At 49.2% G+C, this 17030-nt stretch overlaps 1 protein-coding gene across 2 annotated transcripts in view; it reads right to left on the reverse strand.

The window, feature by feature from the left end:
• The window catches only part of NUP153 (nucleoporin 153), a 608884-nt gene that overhangs the window by 95300 nt on the left and 496554 nt on the right, over window positions 1-17030 (reverse strand). For both annotated transcript variants that reach the window (XM_085607084.1, XM_085607083.1), the window contains exon 12: window positions 6283-6417. In XM_085607084.1, the coding sequence (XP_085463210.1) occupies window positions 6283-6417 (135 nt within the window). The remainder of the gene's footprint in view (window positions 1-6282; window positions 6418-17030) is intronic.

Here is a 17030-nt window from a genome sequence, read left to right on the forward strand (position 1 = left end):
GTTGTTTCTGTGGACACTGTTCGTGGTTGTTCGAGACTCCTCCTAAGTTCGAACATCTTCGGTGCCCCCGGTGGTGGCAATCCAAACTTGACCAGTGCCGAGTGAGCTTTAGCGACTGTGTGTGGTTCGGGACCCGTGTTTGGTTCGAGGGTTGCCCGTTCCCTGATGCGCTGTAGGGACTCCGACACCTGTTGCAACGTGAATGCAGACGGTGCTTTGGAACCGATAGGCTCTTTGGAGACAGGCCTCGACGCGGTCTCCGGTTTCTTCCCAGCCTTCGGGTTTTCGATCCGAAGTTTGGGATCGACGCCTTGTGGATTCGATATTTTGGCAGTCGCCGCACTCTTCGGTGTTGACTTAGTCGGATCGACCACCGTGACCTTGGTGGTCGGTGCTCCAACCTTCGGTGCCATAGGCCGTTGCGTCTTCTCGGGACCGAGGGCCTTCTTCTGTGTCTCGGTGCTGAAGCCCTTTTTTGGTTTCTCGGTACCGAAGTCCTTCTTTCTTTGTTCGGCTCCGATGTCCCTTTTCTGTGTCGACGGATTGGAGGGCTTCGATCCGACCTGAACCAGTTGCACTTTCGGTTTCGATTTGACCGGTGCTGGTTTTGGTTTCGCTTTCACTGAATCGAATCCAGTCTTTTTGATAGCGTTGGCTCTTTTGAAATGTTCGAAGCCGGGCCTTCAGGCGGGGCTGTAGAACGATCCGACTGATCTTGGGTAAGGCCCGCAGGCGATCCCTCGACCTGAGCCTTATCAAGACTGTGTCCTTCGGCCTCCGCATCGACGGATGGGCCTAGCTCAACGCCCGAGCTATCTTCCTCGGCCCCAAGGGCCTCATCGTCGTCTCCTACCTCGTCGACGACGTCTTCGTCCTCGAAGATCACCTCATCATCGTCGTCCGATTGGGATTCATGCTCCGAAGCATGGCTCGAGTCTATCTCTTCGACGCTCTCGACTTCTTCATCCTCGGTGCTGAATATGTTAACCGGGTTAGGCGCCGATTGTTTGGCCTCCAATCTAGCCGCCCGTCGATTCCGAAGTGTTTTCTTTGACCGGAACCGGGCGCAGGCCATACACCTTGACTCATCATGATCCGGTGATAAACATTTGTTACACACCGGATGGACATCGATGTGTGGATATTTCGCATGACCTAAAGGACATCTCTTGAAGGGAGTCCTCGATTCCATCCTCGAACGTCGATCGATGTTCGGACCGAAACTAGGTCCGAGAGGTGTGAATAAATCCGAGAACAAGTATAATAGTGTGTCGATACCGAAAGCAAACAATACCGACGATACCTAAAGGCTTTTGGCCTTAAATAAAGTTTTCCTAACTTGAGCTAAGATAAGCACATCCGAACCCAATGGCGGAAAAAAACAATCTGAGGATGGAGAGGATGCCCATGCGCACTGTAGTCCAGGGGAGGAGCCACCTATCTCGTGATACTTCGAAGACTCTTCCAGGACAACAATGTGCAATCATCCGGACCCAACACTAGGCGGTGATCTATGCACAGATATGAATTCAGCAGCCCACATGCCTCGAACATGTATATATTATGAAAGCCTTCAACTTAACTGTGGAGCCTTGTCAAGCATCAGATAAAGCCATTTTTAGATCGAGCATGGGCAGCGCATGTGCTGCGAGGTATGCAGTATTCGGTAAATGGGCTATCGGGGACTTTTAACACACCCACCTCTATTGGTTGGTTAGTTGGGCTGTTTTTTAAATTTCCTTTTCTCTGGTTGGTTAATTTTGTGCATCTGTACCACCTTTCAGTGCTTGGTTTCCTCACAGCAGACATTACCAATTGATTCTTTTGGTTGCCCATCTCTCGACTCCTCGCTCGCACACCCTCCTCCCATCCAGTCATGCGCAAATGCTGCATTCATCTAAGTCGGAATCTGGAGGGGGAACATTTAGGCCCTTTCCTACAGGCCACTGGCCTGCCAAAGAACGTCATGAGATCCGGAGGTAAGATCAAGATTTAACAGGCTTTTGCAATGCAATAGGTTTCGCATTACTGAAAGTTTGGCAAGGCATGAGATGCAGATAGATATTTTGGGATGGCAAGCAGCAGATGTGCAGCTGCATTTTGGAGAACCCGCAATTTATTTAAAAATCTAATCTGAATATTAAAAAAGATAGCAATGCAATAGTCACTTTTGGACAAAATAATAATAATAATAAGTGTCATAGAAAGCAAAGGTCCAAAGTACCACCAGCAGTTACTGGTTACCTGCCCTGGGGTGTCCAGGTGCAGATCAGGTTGATAGTTTTGCGCGCTACGCCAGTGGAAATAAAGGGGCCACTCTAAAAAAAAGACTGCGGAGTGGGACTAGGGGACAAGTCCAGGAGCAGGGGGGCACAGCCAGTGCGTTGGTACCTGGGCTTCAGAGTAGATGGGTCAGCTGGTCACACTGCTTCAAAGGCCCTTGCGGTGGTCAGTCTCGCCGGTTGAGGGTGCAAAGTCAGGACAGCAGGGGCACTCTGGAAGAGGGTCTCTGCAGCGCTAACGTCCCTCGATGGCTGCTCTGTCTCAGTGTTAGAGTTCATACTGCATTTAACCAGGCCTTAGTTGTTGCAAGGGTTCTGGTACCCAGGGTATTGGTGGTGTGCAGCTCCGGTTCGGCCTTGTGTCCTTACAATCGGTTGGGGGGGGGGGGGGGGGGGGGGGGGGGCGCGGCGACGGGCTCAGATCTGACCTTCAGGAGAACAGGTAACTCTTCCTGGGGGGCTCCTGCATCGAGCTGGCCAGGAAGCAGGAGCATTAGTAGATGCTCAGCTGCAGGACGAGTCACTCGGTCACAACTGTCAAAACTGGTGCAGGCAGGGTTTGGAGCCAAAAGTCCACAGCAGTTTTCAATTTAGTCTCTTCGGGCTCTTTCTTTGCCCTCTTCTTCTTGGTCCATTGAAATCTAAGTTCCTTGCATCAGGGGTACCCCTAAACACTCAATTTAGGGGTGTTAAAGGGAATGACTGGAATTAGCCAATGGGCTACTTAACATTCGGGTGACTACACCCTCTATATTACCACTCTGAGAGGAGTGGGCATATCCCTGACCCATTGAGCCTAATTTCATCTAAAACCCTGTTGTTTTCGTGTTCACATCAGGTAGCCCACCTTAGGGGTGGTACTAGCCCGATATGGAACATGTCTCTGAACTAGCTAATTTTCCTGCATGTCCTGGTGTCAAATGACAACACCTTTGCCCAGAACAGGTATTGTTTTTGACCTCAGAGAGCAGGCTCTCACTTCCCAGGGATAAGAAACTAGTCTGTGGTAGCAGGCTGGTCAGGACCAGTCAGCCAGTACAGGGCTCAGATCTGACCTTCAGGAGAACAGGTAACTCTTCCTGGGGGGCTCCTGCATCGAGCTGGCCAGGAAGCAGGAGCATTAGTAGATGCTCAGCTGCAGGACGAGTCACTCGGTCACAACTGTCAAAACTGGTGCAGGCAGGGTTTGGAGCCAAAAGTCCACAGCAGTTTTCAATTTAGTCTCTTCGGGCTCTTTCTTTGCCCTCTTCTTCTTGGTCCATTGAAATCTAAGTTCCTTGCATCAGGGGTACCCCTAAACACTCAATTTAGGGGTGTTAAAGGGAATGACTGGAATTAGCCAATGGGCTACTTAACATTCGGGTGACTACACCCTCTATATTACCACTCTGAGAGGAGTGGGCATATCCCTGACCCATTGAGCCTAATTTCATCTAAAACCCTGTTGTTTTCGTGTTCACATCAGGTAGCCCACCTTAGGGGTGGTACTAGCCCGATATGGAACATGTCTCTGAACTAGCTAATTTTCCTGCATGTCCTGGTGTCAAATGACAACACCTTTGCCCAGAACAGGTATTGTTTTTGACCTCAGAGAGCAGGCTCTCACTTCCCAGGGATAAGAAACTAGTCTGTGGTAGCAGGCTGGTCAGGACCAGTCAGCCAGTACACTAGTAGTCAGTAGGCTTTTAGGGGGGCAGGGATCAGTGTGAGCTTATTAATACCAGAGTTTGCTAACAAATCTCTTTAGTTTCAGTGAAGCCATTATGTAGCTGGGGAGCTTGTAATCACCAGTGCCCAGTACATGTACTCAAGATGGATTCCCAGTTCACTGGCAATGTCCAAAAATCGACATGAACATCACAGGGGCATATCTGCTCATGCAGCTATGTCCTCACATGTAATATAATGCACCCTGTCTTGGCACAAATGAGGTCTGCCATGTTTTGTCTTCATTTTTCTCAGCACCATGTCATGCAGCTTGCAATGGCAGTTTGAATGAGTGTGCTGAGGGGCCTCTTAGGGTGGCTCAATACGTGCTGCAGCCCTGAGGGACCCTCTTTATCCTAGTACCAGGGGTACAATTTACTAAGGACTTACAGGGGGTTCTAAAGGTATTGCCAATTTGGGGGGGGCAACTGTACTGTTTTAGGGCAAAAGATCGGGCACTGGGGATCTGTACGACAGTGCACTTCTGTCAAAATTGCATCAAATGCCAGGCAAAAAGTGGGGGTGACCATGTAAAAAAAGGGGCACTTGAAAAGAGCACTCAAAAATCTGACCTCTTGAGGTGCTGTGGTTGACATGTTGCTTTACTAAACACCTTAAATACATTTTAAAACTGACCTTTTCTAACAATTAGCAAGAAAGAAGCGTGCAATGTGGATGTTTTCCAAACAAGTGGGGAATGCAGTAGTCAAATTGTAAAATAAATAAATAAATAATGTGCTGGGCTTTCATCAGGAGGCAGCTTGCACCAGCCCATTTCTCTTGTTAGCGCCGCCTAAAGCAGAACCAACAACTAACCCTGAAAGCGAGGAGAGGATGTGACGTAATGGCCAGAGCTGCGGACTTCAGAGCTGGGGAGGTTTGAGCACCTGCGGCTGCTCAACAGCCTGTGATTGTGAGCAAATCACTTAATCTCCCCGAAAATGAATGTGTCCTTAACAGGTGCTCATGGAAAGCATCAGTGTTGGTGATTAAGTGCCGGTGCTGAACACCGGAAACCACTGGCTCAAATTGAGCCCTGGTGGAATGGTCATGAATGAGTAACACTACACCGTTGTTTGAGGTTGTATAAGTATTTATTAGAGTGCTATATTTATTAGAGTGCTATAAAGATCATCTGGTAAAGATTTGAAAGCTGTGCACACTTGGAAAATTAATTTTACTCTGTCCCTTGCATATTTTGATGGACTCAAAACGGACTTTAAACGCATTGGAATAGAAAATATGATCTTCGGTGTTTTCCTCCGGTCCAGAGATAGGATAAGGTATTTTCAACTGTATGGGATGATACAGAGGATGGCAGGTGTTCACATACCAATGAAGTACCTTCAATGCCCACCATTTGAACTCAAGCTCTTGCTTGAAGAATTCTGTGGCATAATTGGACTGGACACAGGGCCACAGCAGGAAAGTTTTCTTCATGACAGGAGCAGTGGGAAGCTCTACTTTGGCAGTAACCCCAGCCAACAATTAGCCAACTTTTCCCCAAAAAGGAGTAACTGGCATTACTATCAAGAATAATATACTGAGCCAAACGTGTCAGGATTACAGTAAGTGAATAACAATTTACATTAATTACTGCCAAGAAAGGAAAGTAAAAGCTTTGATACTAGAAAGTGTCATGTGTTCTGAAAGGATTGGTGGATGACGACCTCTACTAAAACCTCCAAGAATCTCACTGGAAATGCAAGCAGCTTAGAGGCAGAGTGCCCTAAGGTGCCCAGGACCAGCTAGACTTGAAGTTCTATTTTAGAACCAAAGTCCAGCTCTTTTCTGATGGAAGATTTTAAAACCGGTATTTGACCAGATAAACAATAACAAAGTGGGAAAGTTAAAGCACCTTTAAACAGGCCACAATTAAAAACAAGAATAATCCAGTGCCACTCACTTACTAAACCTCGTGTCTAAAGTGGCACAGAGTAGTTGCCAATTCAAACATTAACTACTGCAAAATTTCGAAAATGTATGTGAGATTACAATCTCCCACCTCCAACACACATCCCCTACTAACACTTAGAGCTAAATAATTGTACAACATACTGTTGGTAATATGGATTGCTCAACTCTGCTGTGTTTTTGAGAACGTTTAGTCTGAAGTAATGATATACTAATTTCTCCAAATACTTCTTTCAATATTTTTCAGCATAATCTATGGCAGCAAGGTACTAAAAGGTGGCAATGCAAAGCAGTGTGAGAATGTGCAGTATGATCACATGTAGTAAACACAGCAAATAAACCACATGCATTTACAAATCTATAATAAATGCACAATTACCATATTGAGCGCTGGTTTTGCAACAAGAGTAGATGGCGAAGACGTTGACTTGGAAATAGTGCCAAAACTGAAGCTGGGCAAGGAAGCAGTACAGATTGGCAAAGCAATGTTGGGCAATTCTGGTACATTCATATCCTGCAATAAGACAATTTGTTATTTGAAAACTCTGCAAATATCATTGCTTACTCAGAACCATTAAGCAGTGAGAAGTCCTACTAACTGATGCATAAGTAAATATCGAGGACCATTTCACTGCTCTACTAAATCAATAAAGTTAGAGTGAATCATTCAACTCGCCGCCTTTCCTTACCACAACAAAGTAGCTCAATATGGGTACACAAGAAACATTTGCAGTATTTGGGAGGGCATCAAAACCAAACCTCTACCGTGTAATTTTATTTATATAGCGCTTCCTACACCTGACGAGGCTTTGAAGCGTTTGACGAGTAGCACACTATTCTGGAACCCAAAGGATTAGTGGTGGATTAGTATAGGGTAATATTAGCTGTTAATTTGAACAGGGGACAAGCAAGTCTATTAGTCTCATTGAAAAGGATAAAGAGGGATGGAGGAAGAAAGTCTAGATAGTGGTATTTGGAAGATCATATTAGGTGAGGTTTGGCAGGAGTAAAAAGGAGGATACAGGAGGAAAGAGTCTAGGAAGTGTTATTCTGGAGATCATGGTAGTAATATGAGGTTTGCAGTGGGTCAAAGAGGGAAGAGTCTAGAAAGGGTTATTCAGGAGATCACAGTAGTACACTGAGGTCTGGGGACAAAAGGAGGGATAGAGGAGGTAAGTGTCAAGACGGGATCTTAGGGAGATCATAGTAATGGAATGAGGTTTGAGATTAGTCTATGTGGAGGTAGATTGTATATTGAAAGAGGTAAAGGATGAGAGAATAGTATTGTATTGGATGGAGTTTGAGTTTTTTCCCATTTCTTTCTACAGTAGGAGTAAAGTCAGTGTGCCTGTTACCCAGCTGCTACGGTATTGCTCGCTGGCAACTAGACGGATTAAAAGTCTTTATTTTATGGTGCAACTTTCTTTTTTCCTCATTTGTAGTGTGATTTTGCTGAAACTGTCCCCTCTGTTCTGCATGGTTTTCATTGCTTCTGTTAGGCGCCGCTCCCACCATTTCTTCCCACGCCTTCCCTTCCTACTTCCCACCTCCGAGGACTACATATGGAGGTCTCAGCGAGGATGCGTGCAGGAGTAGCGCCAAAGGAAAGCTAGTCTGCGCCAGGAATCCTTGCTCTTCCAACACGCAGCTACACTGCCACAGACCTCCAAGCTCTGGATCCCGGGCGCAGATGACAAAAGCTGCTGGAGCACATCTCCTGCCAGCACTGCTGCTTCACCTGCAACACCGAAGCTGCCAACGACGTCAGACACAAACACCACTGTACGCCATACCGACTGAGACTACCTTGACAACTCCAGCGCATTCTACTCAATGCACAATTGCTCGCCCAACACACCACAGAGATCTGGGACACGATTTCTTCCCTCACCCCAGACGTCATCTTCCTCACGAAGCCTACAAGATAACACCAGGACCAAACCAACAAACACAGAGGTCTAATTGTCATCTACAAGGACAATATCTGCTGCACGACTTCCCCCAGATGACTCTACCCTGATAATGGAGCATCTCAACTTCCAACTCAACACATACGAAAAAAAAAAAACAGAGGAGCCCTTGTCTACAGACCACAAGGACCATGCCCCAGCTTTTGCGACGCCATACTATACTTCATTGCACCAATCGCCATGGACTTCAAGCACTACATCTTCCTAAGGGATATTAAAATCCACCTAGACGATCCAAGCGACACCAACACAACCGACCTTCTGGACAGCTTGATCAGCATTGGCCTCAAGCTACTTGTCACCGAACCCACCTACACCGCAGGACACGTGCTCGGCCCAATTTTTACATCCAGTAACAGAGTCAAGTACAACCACGTCTCCCAGCTCAGACCACTAGTGTCCAGTTTCCCATGTCAGGACCTACCAACACTGGCATCATGCCTCCCAGCACCATATGCATAAACTGGAAAAATATTTCGTAAGGCCAGTGGAACAAATCTCTCAACCCCCAGCTCCTAGACACAACATCCAACCAAGACCAGGCCACAAAGAACCTTTCCAGTGGATCACAGAATGCGTCGACACAATGCACCGCCAAGCCAGCCAAATCCAAAAGACCCACCAGAAGAACCAGCTAGTTCACGGTGGAGCTGAAATCCAGCACGTCACTGCCAGTAACATGATCTCTCACTGCGAAGGAGCTCTCCAACACTACAGCATCCGAGAACTGCATCTCCCCCTCCCAAGAACTGTGCGACACCCTGGCAGACTTCTTCCACTAGATCTCAGTCATCTTTGAAAACTTCAAAGCCCAGCCACCCGTCACATTAGCCTGCTCACACCCACGAACACTAACTCCGAAGACCTGCTCACCCATTGCGGCCCTCTCACAACTCAAACCACAATCTTCATCATGAACTCCATGCATTCAGAGGAGCACCCACAGACCCCTATTCCCACCATCTCTTCAACCTCGTAAACAAGACGACTGGAGACAAGCTCATAAGGTCCTGAACACCTCCATCACCTCGGCCTTTTTCCCTGAGGACTGGAAACAAGCAGGAGACCCCTCCTGAAGTAACTATATGCAGACCCAGCAGAACTGAATAACTACTGATCCATTTACCTGCTCTACTTTCCAGCAAACGTTCGAGAATGCAATCAACCAACAGCTCACCACACCCCTGGATCACAACAACATCCTAGATATCTCCCAATCGAGATTTCGAGCCAATCACTGCCACAGACGACATCCGGGCCCTCCTGGACAGCGGCTTTCATCCTTCAGGACCCGTCCGTTGCTTTTGAAACCTTCTCCCATCACATCTTGATCAACGGACTTAACCACATCGAAATTCAAGGAGACACCCTCAAATTGATCGCCTCATACTCAAAGGAAGAACTGAGAATTTGTCTCCCACCATCCCACAGAAGATCAGCGGTGTCCCCAAAGGATCATCCCTCAGCCCCATCCCTCTAGTAGCCTTCTGCTAAAGGACTCCTACCTTTAAGGAGCCTAGTCATCTTCCCAACCTGAAGTGGGATCCTCAGTACATCTCTGCATAAGCACAGTCCTGAAGATGGTCTTGTGGATACTTGCTTTCGGAGATCAAAACGTCGAACCCATCGCTCCTTTGGACCACTCGCATCACTCTAATGTGTGTTACAATACCATGATGGACATTCTTGTATTTAATTGAGAGTGAATTAACAGTACATTGTCAGATGTCTAAAATTTCCAGATTTATGCTCTGTTGTAGACACATTGTCAATGTACAAAGGAAGATTCTCTATTTTGAATTCCTTGAGTTTCTATACGTTTAATTTCAATATAACATGCTAAAAAGCGTATACAGCTGATTATGAGATTTATGCAAAATTCTTATGCTTTCCCTAATTTTCTAGAACAAATTAAGTCACGATGTTACTTTTGGATATCACTGAATACCTCAATTATCTTTGCCAAATAACTCCCCTGTTGGCACGTTTACAGTATACATTAATACATATTTTTTGGAACCATAAGTAAAATACACATTTGTTAAGCAAACCTAAGGAATATCTATACAGTTTAAACAAGTAGTATACATTTTGTACAAGGAAATGCACATATACATATATATACATATACACACACACACATATATATATACATATATATATATATATATATATATATATATATACACACACATATATATATATATTCCGCATTATTTTTCAACATAGCTACGTGTGAGAAAGTGCCATCTTTCTTGCACAGTATGCCCCCACTTTTTTGCTGAATTGCTGCATGTACTTTGAGTGTGCCTTGGGCTCCTGCCAATCCTTCCCTAAAAACTATGCTGAAACCTAAAACCCCATTTGGCAAACCCTGGCCACATGTCAGTCTCTGGTAAATGGTACCCTAGGTACCCAGGGCCTTGTGACCAAGGAAGGTCCCTAAGGGCTGCAGCACTTATTGTGCCACCCTTAGAGGCCCTGCACCCTGACACAAACACACTGCCCTTGCAGGCTGAGTGTCTGGGTATAGAACAAAACAGATGACATGGAACACATCCCTGTGTGCCATGCCCACAACATACACTGACCTGGCATACATCAGCCACCCCTCTAGCTGGGTGCCCTATGCCCGTAGTGTGGGTGCATGAGCCCTGTGCCCCTACAGTGCCCAGGTCCATTCCTGGGTACTGTAAGTGCAGTGCTGCCTTTTAAGAGTATATGGTGCTGGGAGATAGTCAACACGAACTCCACAGCACCATGATGGCTCCACTGAAGACTGAGAAGTTTGGTATTAAACTTCTCAGCACATTAAACCCGCACTGATGCCAGTGCAGGATTTAATGTACAATGCACGACAGAGAGCATCTTAGGGTATCCCCGCTGAAGCTAACCTACAATCCCTGTCTGGTCTGAGGGGCTGCCTAGGCTGCCACACAGCAGACATGTTGCTGGACCCCTGGGTAGAGAGCCATCCGCTCTCCTGGGCCTGCAACAATGCACATCCTTTGCGAGGTGCTAGGTCTCCTCCCCCAGGATGGGCAGGGGAAGCTTCAAAGACATGCCGCCTTTGTGAGCCTCTCCAGACCACTTGCTGTACTCAGCAACTGGCCCCTAACCGGTTCTGACCCCCACTCTGGCAGGAAGACTGGCTGGAAACCCCAAGGAAGGAAAGGGGTGTGCCAGCCTCTGCCAACCTCACCCCTCAGGTGGGGGGAGGCGAGGTGAAGCACATCTCCGGGCTCTCGCCATCTTGAGGATGGGAAGCCCTGAATAATCAGGACTAGGCTACTGCCCCCCTCCCACAGGAGAGTGGCAGGACAGGGGTGTACCCACCCCAGGGCAGGGACCCAGTGGTCCCTGCCATTTACCTACCTGTAACGCCCCTAAATTTAGTATTTAGCGGAACGCTGAACCTTCCTTCCTCAGATCCCAATTCGAAACAGCAAAGAAGATCAAGAAGAAAGAAGACCTGCCATGCAGCTGCTAACAAGAGGAAGACACCAACTGCTTTGGCCCCAGCCCTACTGGCCTGTCGACCCTCGAACCTGCTAAATCCCGGCATCTCCCGTGGCAAGCAACCTCACAAACCCCAGAGGACCTGGCTACCTTGTGACTCTGAGCATCTGGGACTCCCACGAGCAGTGGCACTGCTCAAAGCAAGTAACTGACCGCTGGCACCAGCCAGGAACCGTGAACCCTGCACACTCTGCACCCGCCAAGCCTGGCCTGTGCTGAAGTGGACAAAGACCTCACGGACGTCCCCCCGGCGACTGACCACGAATCTGGCACCCAAGGACCAACCTAGACGCTCCTGACGACGCCTGCAGCCACAGAACCAGGGACCCCCCCCCCCCCCCCAACCGCGATCAACAGAGGGTATGATTTCCCGATATCAAAAGGCACACCTGCACCCGGCGCCCTGCGGCCCCCCTGTGCCAGACGCCTGGGTACCTACCTATCCTCCAACTACCCAACTTACCTCTCGAAGTGGTGGGCACACCTGAAGAATCTTCGTCTCCGAGCTTGCAGCCTTTGTTTGTCCTTCAGCTTTCCCATTGAAATCCATTGAGCTCCCAAAGGCTCAAAAGCACCCTGCACCCAGCCGCCCGAGGGGCCCTGGCAGTGCAACTTCTACTCCTACCTACTTCCCCATTTGCCCTGAGCAAGTGACCAGAAGCCCAGCTCCCACAGCCGCGTGGCCTGCTAGTCAGCAGCCACCAACCAAGGCCCCCCCTGCCTCCCATAGGGTAACATTGGGCCCAACTCACTCTGCACCCAGCTGCCCCTGTGCCGCTGAGGGTGTGACAACTGTACTTACCTGACCCTAGGAGACCCCTGAGTCTATGCCCAGCACCTTAACTCTGCCAGCCGAGTACTTACCCAAAAGCGAATAACTGACTTTTCTTCCATAGGATAACATTGACTGGCTTCTTCTGAAATACTCACCTGCTATTAGGAGAGACCCCAGTGCTGGATCTTGGTGCCCAGCACTGACCCTGAAAAGTACTCCCAACCATTCTTACCACTAACTCAATTTTCTCCCATAGGAAACCATTGACTGTTTTTCTGTGAAATTTCTTCTAAGTGTCGATTTTTGCAAACTACAAATATTCTTTAAAAATCGTAGGGGGGCAGTGGCCTAGTCCTGACTGGGTAGGGCTCCCCATCTTCAAGATGGCGAGGGCCTGGAGATGTGCTTCACCTTGCTTCCCCCACCTGAAGGGTGGGGTTGGCAGGGCTGGCACATCCCCTGTCCTTACTTGGAGTTTCCGGCCAGTCTTCCCGCCAGAATGGGGGTCAGAACCAGTGGGGGCCAGTTGCTGAGTACAGCAAGTGGCCTGGAGAATTTCATAAAGGCAGCATGCCTTTGAAGCTTCCCCCATGCCCATTCTGGGGGAGGAGACCTAGCACCTCGCCCAGAATGTGCATTGTTGCAGGCCCAGGAGAGTTGAGGCTCTCCACCCAGGGGTCCAGCAACATGTCTGCTGTGTGGCAGCCCAGGAAGCCTCTCAGACAGGACGTGGATTGCAGGTTAGGTTTCAGGGGTCATCTCTAAGAAGCCCTCTGTAGTGCATTGTACATCAAATCCCACACTGGCATCAGTGCGGGTTTAATGTGCTTAGAAGTTTGATACCAAACTTCTCAGTCTTCAGTGTTGCCATCATGGTGCTGTGGAGTTAGTGTGACTAGCTCCCAGCACCATATACTCTTAAATGGTTACAGTGCCCAGGAATGGACCCAGGTACTGTAGGGGCACAGGGCTCATGCTCCTGTGTCCACACCACTGGCATAGGGCACCCAGCTAGAGGGGTGGCCGATGTATGCCAGGGCAGTGTCGGTTGTGGGCATGGCACACAGGGATGTGTGCCATGTTGACTCTGTCTTGTACCCAGACACTCATCCTGCAAGGGCAATGTGTTTGTGTTAGGGTACAGGGCCTCTAAGGGTGGCACAAATAGTGCTGCAGCCCTTAGAGGCCTTCCCTGGTCACAAGGCCCTGGGTACCTAGGGTGCAATTTACCAGGGGCTGAAATGTGGCCAGGGTTTGCCAATTTGGGTTTTAGGGAAGGAACATAGGCCCAGGGCCCCTGATTGGCAGGAGTCCAGGGCACACTCAGTCAAAGTACATTCAGCAAAAAGTGGGGGCATACCATGCAAGAAAGATGGCACTTTCTCACACCCAGTCCCTCCATCTCTCCCTAGCACCTCTCAAAACCCTCCGAGTACCTCGGATATGCTGGACCCTAACAATATAATCAACCCACGGTCCTCGGACTGTGCGCCAGCTGACAAGGTAGCTGCATACGTGGCCGCCCACATCAGCCATCCCCTTGAGAAGGAAGCACTCAACTGCCTTCGGGCGGAGTGTCCTTGCCCCACCCTGGAGGGTAAAGTGTCGCTTATGCCTGAAATTGACCCTCGGATGGGTACCTTTCTCCAAAAGTTAATAAGAGACCCCAAAAAGGGGATTGACAGATCCTGGAGTGCCTGCCAGGATAAACTCCTGGACGCTCTTGGTCCCTTCACAAAAATTCTAGATATGGCGGAGGAAGCAAAGGAATCGGGCTCCATAATTTCTCCCGAGACCTTACCTGGATGGGCACAGCGAGTAGTGATCTTCATGGGCAACGCTAACTGTGCCCTTTCCACCGAGCGCCGCCGGTCCCTCCTTATACAAATTGACCCGAAGCTAGGGGACCTGGCGGACTCAAGAGGCAGGCACTATTGCCCAAGGTGGTTTATTTGGCGAGCCCTTCGTCAAGGAGCTCGGTAAATTCGTGAATACCTTCACATATCTAGATCGAGCCCAGTCCACCATCAAGAAGGGGTTTCCCCGTGTTTTTCGCGGGGCCAGCCGAGGTAGGGGCCGCTCAGCCGGTCGTCAGCAACGCCAAACAGATCAAACAGGCTCCGGACAGTACCAGGACAAATCCCGGTTCAGAAATGTTTACCCCACACGCGGACGGCAGGGTAAGGGGAAATGATTCCAGGGAGGAGCAGCAGCCTCTAGCCCAGGTAAGAGTTCTTCCTTCTTCCCCAAAAGGCATAGTGGGGCGGTTGGCAGGGTGCTTTCACGTTTGGTTGACCATCACACATGATGCCTGGGTACTGCAAACTGTGAGAGGTTTCCACATAGAGTTCCAAGGGACCCCAGTGCAGAAAGCCCCTCCCCGTCCTATTCAGTTTTCTGCACAGGACACGCTTCTGGTGGACGCAGAGGTTTCTTCTAGCCTCATGAAAGGCGCTATCACCCTTACTACTCCTCACCCCGGGGTTTTTTTGAGCAACATTTTTCTGGTCGACAAGACCGATGGCAGCAAGAGACCCATGATAAACGTGAGCGAGTTCAACCAATGGTTAGTTTACCAACATTTCAAGATGGAGGGACGTTCTGCGGCCCCTCAATTGGGTAGTCCACCTGGACCTCAAGGACGCCTATCTGGTAGTCCCGATATTCCAGCCCCACCGTCGGTTCCTTCAATTTATCAGGGGTCATCGCACGTACAAATTCACGTCTCTCCCTTTCGGCCTCTCGTCAGCTCCCTGGTGTTTCACCAAGGTCCTCAGACCGGTGGTGGAATACCTTCGGTCCAGGGGGGGTCAGAATGATCATTTACCTTGACGCTCTGCTCTTGATGGCAACCTGTCCCCGTCTCCGGACAACACCTTCAGATGGCTGTGGCGCTTCAAGAGCTCGGGTTTGTCATAAACGAGAAGAAATCGCTACTACAGCCTACACAGAGCCTTACATTCTTGGGGTTCATCATAGACTCCACGTCATCCACTCTCAGTCTTCCGAACAGGAAGGTCTCCAAGATCCGTCACGAGTTACGCCACGTGCTAACCAAACAACGGATTTCCCTCCGCCAGTTGGCTCAGGTAGTGGGTCTTCTGTCGGAATCGGTCTAGGCTATCTTCCCGGGCCCCTCCATTACAGAGCACTTTAACGTCTCAAGGGCTTCTTCCTGCGCAAGGGGTATCCGTATTCTCACAAGATCGCTTTGTCTATCGAGGCAAGAGCCGAGATTCAATGGTGGTTGGACCATATGGAGGCGTGGAACAGGATGGCAGTCTTCGGTTCCACCCCAGACTTGGTTATAGAACCAGACACAAGCAGGCTCGGTTGGGGTGCAAGGTGCGGGGACCTCTCTACAGGAGGGTTGTATTCACCCGAAGAAGAGAAGTTACACATCAATTGCTTGGAACTTATGGCGGGATCCTTTGCAGTACGTTGCTGGATGAAGGATACGGTGCAGTCTTGTGTGCTCCTGAAAATGGACAACGTGTCGGCGGTCGGTTATGTGAATCATCTGGGGGGCACCAGATCGAAAGCTCGCTCAGATCTGGCGGCGAGTTTCTAGCAGCACTGCCTAGACAGTCAGGTCTCCGTCACGGCGGAATAGCTTCCCAGCCGAGACAATTCGGAAGCAGACTTCCAGTCGCACCACTTCCGGGATTCCAGCCTTTGGCGCTTGGATCAGTCTGTTTTTGCGAGGTTGAGCGACCTTTGGGGCCCCTTCTCGGTGGATCTTTTTGCATCCCGGCTGAACCACCAGATTCCGCGTTTTAACAGTTGGCGGCGGATCCTCTGGCAGCCGCCACAGAAGCATTCCTCCAAAATTGGAGCGGAGAACTGAGCTATGCGTTCCCTCCCTTTGCGATGATCACAAGGTCAACAGCGCAAGTTCGCCGGCAAGCGGTCGGTGAATACCTTCAGATCGGCCGTTTCTTCTGGCCACGTCCCGGTGGATGGGGCACCTGTGGGTGAACACCCCCTGGTTTGTCGACTGCTGTGGGGCATCTGCCTTTCCTTGCCTCCGGAGCCTCGTTATTCCGAGCTCTGGGATGTGAATCAGGTTGTCAACCTGTTTTTATCTTGGCAACCGAATAGGTTTCTCTCAAGGAAGAAACTTTCGGGCAAAATTGGCCATGCTTCTGTGCCTGATATCTTGCAGACTGGTGTCTGACGTGCAGGCTTTAGACACTTCTGGCAGAGTCTTTACTCCGGATGGTGTGACGTTCACATTATTGAGACGCACGAAGTACCATTCCAGGATGATTTCCTACCCACAATTTCCTGAAACTGTGTGGTTCGTTGCCTAAAAGCTTATGAGGAGATGACCGAAGAGTTTAGTCCTCCAGGAGAGAGGCAACTCCTCATTTCACTTCGGAAACCTTTTAAAGTGGTTCCTCACCCACCATCGCCAGGTAGGTCTGCTGGGTGATGCAGGAGGCCGGCATCAGCCTTAGCAGGTTTGGGCTGCATTCCATAAGAGGTGCGATGGCTTTAAAGGCCTTCAGCTTAGGGGCGCGTTTGGAGGATATCCTCAACGCCGCGGACTGGTCATCAGACTCTACTTTCAAACTGTTTTACTTCAAACCGATTCTGTATATGGCTCATTTGGTTGTGGGCAAGCTTTAAACAAGCATAATCCTTGCCTCCAGTCCTGACATGGAATGAAATATTTCCTAGGTAACATAAGGGAAAGTTTCAATTCTATTAAGGACTCGGAGGCGGGGATTATCTCGCCCTTGCCTCCTGGAGGACACTCCTCCCCCTACTACTGTAAGTAATTGGTTTTGGGCATTTTTACGACACGATAAGTCACTGCTGTAAGTAATTGGTTTGGACATTTATATGGCATGTCAAGTC

This window comes from Triturus cristatus, chromosome 5_2 (genome assembly GCF_964204655.1).
Source record: "Triturus cristatus chromosome 5_2, aTriCri1.1, whole genome shotgun sequence".
Lineage (NCBI taxonomy): Eukaryota > Metazoa > Chordata > Amphibia > Caudata > Salamandridae > Triturus > Triturus cristatus.